The 13,659-nt window shown below is 34.9% G+C and overlaps 1 protein-coding gene across 1 annotated transcript in view; it reads left to right on the top strand.

Moving 5' to 3' along the window:
* The first annotated feature begins 1,107 nt into the window (after positions 1 to 1,107).
* LOC133188460 (MOB-like protein phocein) overlaps positions 1,108 to 13,659 on the top strand; it is a 97,444-nt gene continuing 84,892 nt past the window's right edge. Inside the window, exon 1 of the mRNA XM_061323898.1 lies at positions 1,108 to 1,193. Coding sequence (XP_061179882.1) covers positions 1,125 to 1,193 — 69 coding nt within the window. The 5' untranslated portion in view covers positions 1,108 to 1,124. The remainder of the gene's footprint in view (positions 1,194 to 13,659) is intronic.

Here is a 13,659-nt window from a genome sequence, read left to right as displayed (position 1 = left end):
AGTTGTTACTTATTTAAAATGATGAAAATAATGAACTTACAAATGGAGAATATTAATTATTCATTTCTAATATTGTATTTTAAAATACGAATTAATTTTCTATAGTATTCTATACATCGGCAAAATTATTGGGGGGGGGGGGTAGTGCGCCTCTCTCGTGCACCCCCCCCCCCCCCGGTTCCTACGGCCATGAAATCTATAAACTTTAATATGAAATTCTTCCATTTTGTATTCAATGATATGCAAAAGTTATTTCAAATAGAAAAAAAAAATTCGTATTTTAAAATACAATATTAGAAATGAATAATTAATATTTTCCATTTGCAAGTTTATTGTTTTCATCATTTTAAATAAGTAACAACTTGAGAATACGATAATATATAATTAATATTCCATTTGGGTCCATTTGTGTTTCCATTTGGGTCCATTTGTGTTTCCATTTGGGTCCATTTGGGTTCCATTTGGGTCCATTTGGGTAAATCGACGCACCCGGGGCAAGAGAGGCCCTAGGGAGTTATGGTATAAAATTTCATTGCAAAGGCTCAAAAGCTTCTTGAGATATCGCCCGGAAACGAAAGTGTTACACACAGACGGAATTTATGAATTTACGACCTTGAACTTTGACCTTTTGACCTCAAAATAAATAGGGGGTCTTAGGCCACAGGGAGTTGTTATGTAAAATTTCATTGCAAAAGCTCAAAGAATTCGCGAGATATCGCGCGGAAACGAAAGTGTTAAAACAGACAGAATTTATGACCTTGACCTGTGACCTTTTGACCTCAAAATAATTAGGGTTCTTTTTTAGGCCATAGGGAGTTGCTATGCAAAATTTCATTGCGAAAGCTCAAAGGGTTCTCGAGATATCGCGCAGAAACGAAAGCGTTAGATCTACAGACAGACAGAAATACAGACGGACGGACGGACAGACAGACCCAAATTATATCCCCCACTTTCAGTGAAAGCGGGGGACAAAAAAAAAACAACAGCTGTTAACAAGGGATAATTGCCACTTATTTAAGCCTAAAGGAAATCATTGTGTTTTACATTTGTATTTGTGCATTCTCGACATTCTATTGAAACAGCTATCTACTTAGCACTATAGTTGACCTTCACCTTCCTTCGCAATGAAAATGAAAATGGCTGACAGTAACTCAGCGGTTCTGCGACGAAATCGCCCAGGAACAAAGGCTGAAGTAAGTAAAGATTAATATGACGTGCTTCTTATGTTTGAAATATTTAAAAAAATTACGAATTGATTCATGCTGGATAAATATTTGGCTTAAAAAATCGATACTTCTGGGCATTGTCGTTTTGGTCTCGAATTTCTTCTGTTTTGAAAAGAAAAACTTATCATCTTACAAATGGTTTTCTGACAGGGATGGGGTCAATTACTTAGGAAAATTAATTAAATTACAATAATGCACAAAACCTTCAATTAATTACCATTACCGTTTCAAGGATTTTGGAATGTAATTAATTAAACACAGGTCCAATACAATCACAAGCCACAAATAATTCAAAATGTTTCAAACCGTTCACTTGTAAAATGGACCAATTCAGACATTCATTTTTTCCAAGAACTGTGATAGATTGGAACCAGCTTGAAGAAAGTGTTGTGTGTGCAAAGACAGTGGCTACTTTTCGAGTAGCCGTGCACCAGTGGGACTAGCCCAAACTCTCTCTCCCCTAGCATTTATGCCGGAAAGCCCTGCTACGTAATTATCCAGATCCAGATCCAGAATCAGTACATTTAACTACGTAGCTGGAATTACCTACCATAGCTTTATTTAGCTTCTTCAGGTAGCTTTCTTTAGCTATTTCAATGTAACTTTTCACAGTTTGGCTTTTTATTTAAAATAGACATAAAATCGCAAGTATACGACTACTAATATTTATACTAGGAAAATTTCAAAAAGCAATCTAAAACATTGCTGGGTTTGAACACTTTCAAGCAAAGGATGTACAGTAGTTGGCCATAATTTAGTTCCCAAAATGGCCGCCGCCGTTAAATGTTAGGCTAGCCTGTTGTCATGTAAAATTTAAATAGCATGCAAACAACAACACACACTTACCTTAAATTACTAGTATTTTGTTATGTATCCCTTTGCTTTAATTACTGCTCTAATTCTTTTTGGAATACTTTGATATAGGCTTTTTATATAGTGTAAAGGTAGTGATGCCCAGATTTCAGTCACTACAGTACTCTTTCAAGATCTGACTTGTTGTTAATTTCATTTATGCTGATTTTCAAAACTCTCCATACATTTTCTATTATGTTCATATCTGGGCTTTGTGCAGGCCAAGGTAAAATGGGAATATTATTGTCTGCTTTCCAGGCATTGCATTGTCTTGATACGTGACAAGGAGCATTATCTTCTTGGAATATCCAAGGGTGATTTCCAAACATTTTTAGCTCACCTGAGCCAAAGGCTCAAGTGAGCTTTTCTGATCAAAATTTGTCCGTTGTCTGTCATCGTCGTTGGCGTTGGCGTCGTCGTTGTTGTAAACTTTTCACATTTTCATCTTCTTCTCCAGAACTACTGGGCCAATTTCAACCAAACTTGCCACAAAGTATCCTTGGGTAAAGGGGATTCAAGTTTCTTCAAATGAAGGGCCACGCCTTCTTCCAAGGGGAGATAATTAAGAATTCGTGAAAAATTAATGGTATCATTAAAAAATCTTCTTCTCAAGAACCACTGTGCTTGAAAATATGAAACTTATGTGGAAGCATCCTCAGGTAGTGTAGATTCAAGTTTGTTCAAATCATGACCCCCGGGGGTCGGGTGGGGCCACAATGGGCCATCAAAGTTTTACATAGGAATATATAGGAAAAATCTTTAAAAATCTTCTTCTCAAGAACAGCAAAGCCATGATTGGTCATATTTATATGGTAGCATCCTCAGATAGTGTAGATTCAAGTTTGTTCAAATCATGACCCCCGGGGGTCGGGTGGGGCCACAATGGGCGATCAAAGTTTTAAATAGGAATATATAGGAAAAATCTTTAAAAATCTTCTTCTCAAGAACAGCAAAGCCATGATTGGTCATATTTATATGGTAGCATCCTCAGATAGTATACAGTACCAACCAGACCCAACCTGACACAAAGCAGTCCCAGAGCAGTCCCGGGGACTGCTTTCTGGGACTGCTCTGGGACTGCTAAAGCAGTCCCAGAGCAGTCCCATAGCGGTCCCAGAGCAGTCCCACAGTGGTCCCAGCAGTCCCAGCGGTCCCAGAAAGCAGTCCCAGCAGTCCCAGTGGGCGGGATTTATTAATTAATGGGCGGAGCTTACTCAGAAATGAGATTACCAATAAACAATGTAACTATAAAAGGCAGTTGAAATTGATGATCCATTTCTTTCTGAGCAGTATCAATTCTCATGCAAAAGTCATTTTTGAACTATTAAGAAATTCACACTACGCGTATAGAAACAAATAATAAATACTGAACAAAGAAGACGGTCACACCTTCTAATAACATGAATATTTAAACACAGTTTTGTGGTATATTAATTTTTCACCAAAAAAATCAATTTCTTAATTTACTGTGATTGATATAGGTTTCCATATTTATTTATTTATTTTTTATAGAAAATTAAACTTGAGTTGTTTATTTTCTATCAAAACTAGCTTTAAATAGACCTTATGATTATAGAGCAAGGCCGATTTCCATACTATACTCTGAATGCATTTTTCTTAAGTACTGGAGCCTTTGAAAAATTCTTTGAGTATTATATTTCAGTCATGATTATTTTCACTGACTTGCCAATTTAATTATCGTTAGATTATCTATGTAACAGAAAACAATAATACTTTTATTATATAAATGTTTGAGTGTACATCTGTAAATCACGCGAATGGAATCCTCAGATTATGTTCAAAATTAATTAATCCCGAAATAAACGAAGATTTTTTGCAGTACATAGATTGAAATTAGTGCCATTGTTGACCAGCATGTTCAGTGATGTGTAACACTGATACCCAAATAACATGCATTGACTTTCTGCTAATCATGCCCGAAGGCGATTGAAACCTCAGGTGTTGACACCATTTTATACATTTGTATTGCTTTTTATTAATCGGCCAATCGGCCAGGAAAACAAAAACAAAACAAATAAGAAATAAGTCACAATTCCCAATAATTTAAAAAAAGTTTATAAATTTACTCTTTTAAGGGGGACCGACCCTCTGATAAGAGAGATAACTTTCCAAGTAATATATCCTAGTTTTACTCATAGTTTACTTTATCAGATTTTGATTATCGAGACCTTTGAGCAGTCAATTCAATCAAACTTAACCTATGATGGAAACATTGTCTTCTATTTCCTTTGACTGTACTTTTCAAATTGTTTTATTATGTTTGACAAAAAAACCCATTTAAATCCAATTTTAAAACCTTTAAAAATTGAATAAGTTCTATCTTTTTAAGGATCATTTTAAAAATGGTTTAATGTATCAAGTACCAAATGTAGAATTTTTATCAGTATTACATTTTTTTCCAATGAAAAAAACATTTATAAGAAAGATAACTCTTGTTAACAGATGTATTGTTTTCTTACAACCACATATAACATTGTGATATTCTGACTTAGGAAGCAGCGCTTCATTATGTTTTCTAATATGAATTTAGTAAGTATGACACTAAATATTATTTTCATATACACCGCGTATTTCTAATTTTATGTTGTGATAATAAATTATTACTCTTTCTTATCTCTGTGTTAAAATTTCTTCATATTATGATCTGACATAAAAATCATTTATGAAAAAATAAGCAGCGCTTCGTACCTCATACTATTTTTCATTTGATTTTGATGCTATAGCTCTTGATGAAAATCAATGTTGGGAAGTTTAAAAAATTTTCGTGAAATTTGGAGCAGAGGGTCATTAGTACTTAATAACTTGTTTATAAATCAAAAACAAATTCATAAATAGATCCCCCAGTAATTGTTCACAAATATAATTGTTTAAATGACTGAAGAATGGTAGAACAATTTTATTTCATGGTCATTTAATAAATTATTAGGTTTTATTTGAGGGCGGTAAAAAATAACATGGAATGCTCTTTTTTTAGCATGGTTTTAGCTTTTTCAAGTTAAAAAAAAAATCCAGAACAGTATGTCCCTCTGAATATCTTATTGTAATGACAAGTTTGTTTGTTTGTTTGTTTGTTTTTAAAATAGTGCTAATGCAAACTTTGAGTACATACTGTAACTTGACAGCATTAATTAATTAAATAGGCCTAGATATCTTTTTTTCAAACACCTGTATTTAAGTTTAATTCAAGGGATAAAAGTCATCTCCTGACTTCCCTTTTAACTAATTTCATTTTTTAAAATTAATTCTAGACTACAATTGTGTAAATTTACAACCCCTGAAGACATTTAGTAATTACATGTATATCTATCTCTTTTTATTAAAATGTAAGAAATCCTTGGTATTTTTATTCTTTATCTTTAACACCTCTCTGCTGAAAGTAAACAAAACAACAACAGGGAGCCTGCAAATTCAGAATACACAAAGGGCGGAGCTATCATGTCACTCAGAACCTTTTTCATGCATGAGTGAACAAAGCAGTCCCAGAAAGCAGTCCGAGGGACTGCTGGGTCTGCTTTCTAGAGCAGTCCCAGAGCAGTCCCACAGCAGTCCCATAGCGGTCCCAGAGCAGTCCCACAGCAGTCCCAGAGCGGTCCCAAAGCAGTCCCGGGGACTGCTTTCTGGGACTGCTTAGGTGTCAGGTTGGGTCTGGTTGGTACTGTAGATTCAAGTTTGTTCAAATCATGACCCCCGGGGGTCGGGTGGGGCCACAATGGGCCATCAAAGTTTTACATAGGAATATATAGGAAAAATCTTTAAAAATCTTCTTTTCAAGAACAGCAAAGCCATGATTGGTCATATTTACATGGAAGCATCCTCAGATAGTGTAGATTCAAGTTTGTTCAAATCATGACCCCCGGGGGTCGGGTGGGGCCACAATGGGCCATCAAAGTTTTACATAGGAATATATAGGAAAAATCTTTAAAAATCTTCTTCTCAAGAACAGCAAAGCCATGATTGGTCGTACTTACATGGAAGCATCCTCAGGTAGTGTAGATTCAAGTTTGTTCAAATCATGACCCCCGGGGGTCGGGTGGGGCCACAATGGGCGATCAAAGTTTTACATAGGAATATATAGGAAAAATCTTTAAAAATCTTCTTCTCAAGAACAGCAAAGCCATGATTGGTCATATTTACATGGAAGCATCCTCAGATAGTGTAGATTCAAGTTTGTTCAAATCATGACCTCCAGGGGTCGGGTGGGGCCACAATGGGCGATCAAAGTTTTACATAGGAATATATAGGAAAAATCTTTAAAAATCTTCTTCTCAAGAACAGCAAAGCCATGATTGGTCGTACTTACATGGAAGCATCCTCAGGTAGTGTAGATTCAAGTTTGTTCAAATCATGACCCCCGGGGGTCAGGTGGGGCCACAATGGGCGATCAAAGTTTTAGATAGGAATACATAGGTTAAATCTTTAAAAATCTTCTACTCAAGAACAGCAAAGCCATGATTGGTCATATTTAAATGGAAGCATCCTCAGATAATGTAGATTCAAATTTGTTCAATTTATGACACCCCCCCTCCCCCCGAACCACTTTTTTATTCAAACTTCAACCTTTCAAGACAACTGATTTCTGCTTTTTCCTAGCCATAGTGCTCAGGTGAGCGATGTGGCCCCTGGGCCTCTTGTTGTTATAACTGGCCACAAATATCTATTCAAAGTTTCAATTATAAATATTGGAATTCATGTTTCCATCAATAAGTGTTATTGTTTCGACACCATTATAGGTGATACAGCCCCAGAACATAGCAGAAATTGTACCTTGCTTCTCTCTGTCCTTAAACATTCCCGTGCATTCTCCCATTAAACGTTTTTTAGATTTTCTCCACACATAAATTTTTTTGTCCTCTCATTACCACTTTTGTTTTGTCACTAAAAATTACTTTAGACCAGTTATTTTAACTGTCCAACACAATTTCTGTCTACAAAAACTGGTTCGCCGAGATCTGTTTTCTCTCCTTATCGTGATTTTCTTAGAAACAACATGTCTTTTATAATTATTTTCAAACAATCTTCTTCTAACAGTCCTTGAAGAAATATTTTCAACAGAATTGTTGTTATATTTATTTGTGAGGTCTTCTAAAGTCTGCCTTTGGTTGTTCCGTACCATACGAAAAAGTCAACGATCGGCTCTATTGTCAGTTTTTCTCCGCCTGCCAGTTCTTGGAAGGTTTTCTTCGTTTCCCCTTTCTTTCACTCGTTTTATAAATTTATTTACAGTCCTTGGATTAACTCCAGTGATTTTTGAGATTTTATGGCCAGATTAACCTTTCTCAGATAAACTTACGATGATTTTTCTCACCTCCGGTGTCAAATCTTTCCCACGGCGACCCATTTTGTTAGCAGACGATTATCAACAAACAAAACGGAAATAGAATTAGGAAAATAAATTTAAAACCAAATTCGATATGGGTGCTTATATCCGGATGCAGAAAGATAAGATTTTTTTTATGTATTGGGAAACTAAGAGACAAAATATTATCGCCAAGCCGATTCACGAAAATATCGGCGGCCATTTTGGGAACTAAATTATGGCCAACTACTGTATTTCCATTGTTTGAGTAACTGTACAGCACCTTGTGTGCGGTGAGGCATGGATAAGTGTGATTACTTCACATTGTGCTGAATAAGTACTAGTGATTCAGTGATAGTTGCCGACGATCGAAAAATCGTCGTTGAAAGGTTGGCGATGCTGACAATCGATAGCATAGCAGCAAAATCGATAATCGCTAATTTATAACTACTTTAAACATAATGCTAAATCTTAATATATATTATCTTTTTTCATGTAGTGTTCCCTGTTTTCTTTTGTACAGAGATGATACACTGATTATTTTTTATGCATCTTCCATGTGCACACATATTTACAACGAGTTCCTATTTGATGCCTGACTAAATACTGAGTCAGTGAATGATTTGTAAAAATGCTTCAAAAATTATAATCATGACTAAATCTAAATAAAATTCCCTTCCATTAATGCAAGGCATAATTCATTTAGGCAACAAAAGAATTGATGATGAAATATAGCTATTAGGGCTGTCACGGTACCAAAATTTTTCGGGTCAGGTCGGTTCTGTAAATTTTCGGTTCGGTTTCGGGTATTTCGGGTCGGTTATTTACATCTATTTTAAACCTTAATTTCATTAATTTAACTTGAAAAATCTTTATTTGTTACATTAAATTTACATTGAAAACAAGTCTTAACCATGCGAACGTCTAGACATCAGTGACTTGGCCTACTATTAGCCATAACCTGACCATTCCTGCTCGTTTTGATAATTATCTTATACGTCCGTGACAAGTGTTTTGTAATGGAATGAAGCAGATTTCAGTTGTGATGTTTATTTATCACTGTTATCATCACAAGTTTAGCTTTTTAAAAAAAAGCTGAGAGTCAGCCACTGGAATACAGAAAGTTTCTTTCTTGTTTTGTGATGGTATATGATTTGTTTTATCCATCATGTTGTGTTCATTAAAAGTCATTGTCGTCTAAGTTAAAATTCGCCCAGTCGTTTTCTTATTTGTAAATAATGCTGTACATAATAAATAATAAAGGTTACATCGTAATCATTATGATGACTTCCAATTAATTTCTCTTGGGCGCGGACATCAGATAAAGTTCGTCTCAGAAATGAACAAAGCCACTATGATCCAAATCATTAAACGTTGAAGAATGTATACATTTTCATTTTTACTGTTAAATTCTATAAATGATATAGATTATGATGCTTAAAAGGAATGTAGACCTTGGGTTAGATTGTGTTAATTATTATTAGATAAAAGTTTTTAATCGTGCAGGTTCGAGGCAATGCATGATAGGGGAAAGGGGGGGGGGGTGCATACTGTATGTATATTTAATTCAATTTCTAAATTTAAGCATCCATTTTAGTGTTATTAGGAAAGAAAAGAATTGCTTCCAAAATAAAGTAATAAACTGGAAATTCAAAATATTTTATACATACAGTACGTATACCCTAAAATGATACTGGATTCCATCTTGCTCACTCTAATTGGGGGGGGGGGGGGGTCTATAAATCCGCGCAGTTTCTCTCAACTATCGCAGTTCTACTGTGGTCAGTTCCTCACCTGTGGGCGCGGTTCACGTGCACAACCGGCACTTACATTTCTATCATCGTGTAAATTATAAGACTTTACACATCTTAAGTGATCTTCTGACGTTTTCATAACTTTCATTATTAAAGTGAAAAGGGATTCTTTTTTTCACTGTTTTGGGACCTTTGTGCAAGTGGATTATTGTGTGAATTCCGACCCGTACATGTCTTATGCAAGGTATTGATTGAGGGAGTCTTACACACAAATCTGTGAACTTGCAACGGCGATTGAGGGTATATATATCAAGTGTTAAATGTGTTCTGCATATAAACTTCTCATCTTCTATAAGAAGCACTGAAATATTTTCATAGTATCATATTTCCCACTTAAAACAATTTCGTCGAGAATGACGAAGAACAATGCAGTCTATAAATAGATCGAGGTCGCGTCTTTGTTTAGAGGGTGTTTGTGAAGAATCACGCCCTTTGGTTGGAGCAAATAGCACTAGTTTCTTTAGAACAAGTTGTGTACATCTTTTTCCCAGAATTCCAAATTACGCAAGCGCACTTGTAGTTTCATCCCACTGTAACTAGTCAGCCCGTGGGCTGACTAATCATTTCTTTGATTTCGACGCCATTTTTTTTATTGAACAGACTCTAATATATAAACCCGAACCGAAATCCGGAAAAATGGAACCGGAACCGAACCGAACAACTTGGACCGCGGTTCTCGGTTATTTCGGGTACTCGTGACAGCCCTAATAGCTATTAAGAGTACCACTTAAAACAATCGTCTTTTAACCTGAATTTCCTCTGCTCTCACTCTTGAAACGATATTTTAACTTTCCACTCACATTTTGTGTATTATTTTTCACAGTTTAAACAGTCAGAAGTCAAGCACAAAGCTACTGCTTTTTTAGGTCACCTGAGTCACTCAGGTGACCTATTGCTATCTCTTTTCGTCCGTCGTCGTGCATCGTCCGTCGTTCGTCGTCCGTTGTTCGTCGTCCGTCGTTTGTCGGTCGTAAACTTTTGAACATTTTCAGCTTCTTCTCTGGAACCAGCAAACCAATTTCAACCAATTTTGGCATATAGCATCTATGGGTGAAGGGGAACAAAAATTGTGAAATTCGTGGCCCCTGTCCCCCAGGGGCCTGAGGGGTGGGGCCAAAACCATCAAAATTAATGCAATCTTTAAAATCTTCTTCTTTGCTCCTGGACATCAAGCAGTCAAACTGATGGCATGATTGTAATTAGCATTGAGCCCTCTACCAAAATTGTGAAATTCATGGCCCCAGGGTTAGGGGTTCTGCTGCTAGGGCAGGGCTATATAGATCATATAGTGAAAGTGCATTATTTCTTTGAAAATCTTCTTCTCTACTACTGGGTATTATGAAACAAATTGGATACATAGTTATGATAAGCAAGGGTGACTCTACCAAAATTGTGAAATTCATGACCCCAGGGTCAGGGGTTCTGGTGCTAGGGTTGGGCTATATAGATCATATAGTGAAAGTGCATTATTTCTTTGAAAATCTTCTTCTCTACTCCTGGGTATTATTGAAACAAATTGAATACATAGTTATGATAAGCAAGGGTGACTCTACCAAAATTTTGAAATTCATAGCCCAAGGGTCAGGGGTTCTGGTGCTAGGGCAGGGCTATATAGATCATGTAGTGAAAGTGCATTATTTCTCTGAAAATCTTCTTCTCTACTCCTGGGTATTATTGAAACAAATTGAATACATAGTTATGATAAGCAAGGGTGACTCTACCATAATTATGAAGTTCATGACCCAAGGGTCAGGGGTTCTGGTGCTAGGGCGGGGCTATATAGATCATATAGTGAAAGTTCATTATTTCTTTGAAAATATTCTTCTCTACTCCTGGGTATTATTGAAACAAATTGAATACATAGTTATGATAAGCAAGGGTGACTCTACCAAAATTTTGAAATTCATGACCCCAGGGTCAGGGGTTCTGGTGCTAGGGTGGGGCTATATAGATCATATAGTGAAAGTGCATTATTTCTTTGAAAATCTTCTTCTCTACTCCTGGGTATTATTGAAACAAATTGAATACATAATTATGATAAGCAAGGGTGACTCTACCAGAATTGTGAAATTCATAGCCCCAGGGTCAGGGGTTCTGGTGCTAGGGCAGGGCTATATAGATCATATAGTGAAAGTGCATTATTTCTTTAAAAATCTTCTTCTCTTCTCTTGGGTATTATTTAAACAAATACATGGTTATGATAAGCAAGGATGTCTCTTCCAAAATTGTGAATTTTATGACCCCTGGATCAGAGGTTCTGATGTTAGGGCGGGGCTCTTTTTATTATGTAGTGAAAATGCATTAATGCTTTAAAAATCTTCTCTGCACCTGGGCATATCAGAGGCAAAAAGAGTAAAAGTTTTAATAAGGAAGGGTATTTTTGCCAGATTTTTGAACATCAGGACCATTTGTTTAAGTGTTCTGGTCCAGGCCAGGGCTCTATTAATTTGTATTCTACTGAGAGGAGTTATTCCCCTTTGCCATTTACTTTTGATAATTAAACACTGTAAATATTGTACTTCAAAGGTAAATAGAATAAGAGAATTATGCAAGAACTTTTATTGTATAATACAAAAAGTACTTAATTCATTGTTTTAATGATCAGATAGACTTGTAAGTAGTAGATAAATAAAAATGAGACAAAAATAACTTGTCTTATTAAATGTTCATCAAAGACCAAGAGAGGCCAATGTAAGAGATTTCAACAAGGGATTAAAATAGTACAGAAGCATTGATAATTTGTTAATATACTGTATGGTGATAGTGATAAATGGGGAACAGATTAGAACCTAATTTATGAACTGTTAATGAATATTAAGACCAATTATTTTGTTGATCATGATCACCCTATTTTTTTTTCTTTTGGGCAACAAAGCTTCACCTTTCAGTTCATTTTATACTCTATGCATAATGCTAATTATTGTATCATACTCAGGTGACCGTTAAGGCCCTTGGGCCTCTTGTTATTGTGTATACCTATATGCTATATATAAAATATTGTAAATTATTTCTCTGAATAAATTCAAATATTAATATTTATGAAGGTAGACAACTTGTTGAACTTTTACTTTTTTTTCTTTTATATAAATAGGAATAAATTAAAAAAAAAATTATCATCTTTTAAAAATCAAAAATAAAAAATTTAAGCAAGAGTAATTCTTTCCTTTAATGATTATAGAATATCATATCAGATTTATTAAAATTGAAATATTGGCCTACATGTGTACTTGTCAATAACTATAAACATAATACCGGGCCTTTAATAATGTAAATAAGAAACATAAGAAATGTCCAATTATTTTCAATTATGAATCGAAATGGTGTTCCAGATTCAATAATCGATAGTATTTGTCGTCCGATTCTGAAACACTAATAAGTACCAATCAATTATCATGTTATCCAAGAACTGGTCTTCTTTGTTAGTTCATTCAAGAAGTAACTGTTTTGTCACAAATTAACTGTTGTATATAGCCCCAAAACTTTTAGAACTTTGATTGCAATTGTGCAGAAAAGACATCTATCTTCCAGAGTGTTGTTTTCAGATGAGATTAAAGTTGAAAATTATTACTGCACATCCTGAGAAATATGCTAATTTAAGAAATAAGTATGATTTAGTAGCTAAATAAAGCTACTTCAGGTAGGTAAATAAAGCCATGTAGGTAATTCAAGCAATGTAGCTAAATGTAGTGATTGTACCAGACCTGAAACAGGTCCAGTCCAAAGACTATTTCTACCTACATAGCTGCTTATAGCTACCTAGGTATTTAAACCTACTCCAGGTAGCTATTTTTACCTACTTTTTGCTTTATTAGCATTTCGTGACCAATCGATGGAATGGCGCAATATGGTGAGTACCAAATTTCTAAATACAGTCACACTGTTGTGACTGACGATATACAACAAAAATTTTGGCCAAAAGATGATTACTTTTTAACTTTAGTTAGCAATTTTGCATCAAAACTGCATCCAGTTTCATTTTCTGGTAGCAAAGGATCAAAACTAAGTCTAAAATGTCTTACAAATCTGTATCAATTTTTAAACTTTAATATCTTCATGCTTTATTATATAAAATCAGGGATGGGGTAATTGAAAAAAGTAATTGTAATTGACTGTAATTAATTACATTTTTTGAAGTAATTGGAAGTAATTTGTAATTGAACATTTTTTCAATTACTTGTATTTGCAAAGTAATTGTAATTTAATTAGTTACATGTCTTAGAAAGCCTGTAATTTAATTGAAGAAAAAGTCAAAGTAATTGTAATTTAATTAATTACTTTTTAAAGTAATTGACCCCATCCCTGTATAAAATGTTTTTTAAGATGATTTTCCATGCATTTCCTCTCCATTCTCCACTCTTAGAAAGTTTTCAGTTTAACACTCTGATGATAAACAACAAGTTTGACCTATTTTAAAGATGTGCCTTAATTATTATTTTATTTTATTTTCAAA

The sequence above is a fragment of the Saccostrea echinata genome, unplaced genomic scaffold, assembly GCF_033153115.1.
Source record: "Saccostrea echinata isolate AGI-Se365-2 ecotype Australia unplaced genomic scaffold, CSIRO_AGI_Sech_v1 ptg000016l, whole genome shotgun sequence".
In the NCBI taxonomy this organism is placed as follows: Eukaryota; Metazoa; Mollusca; class Bivalvia; order Ostreida; family Ostreidae; genus Saccostrea; species Saccostrea echinata.
The sequence above is the reverse complement of the archived record's forward strand: the minus strand, read 5'-3'. Positions and strand labels throughout refer to the sequence as shown.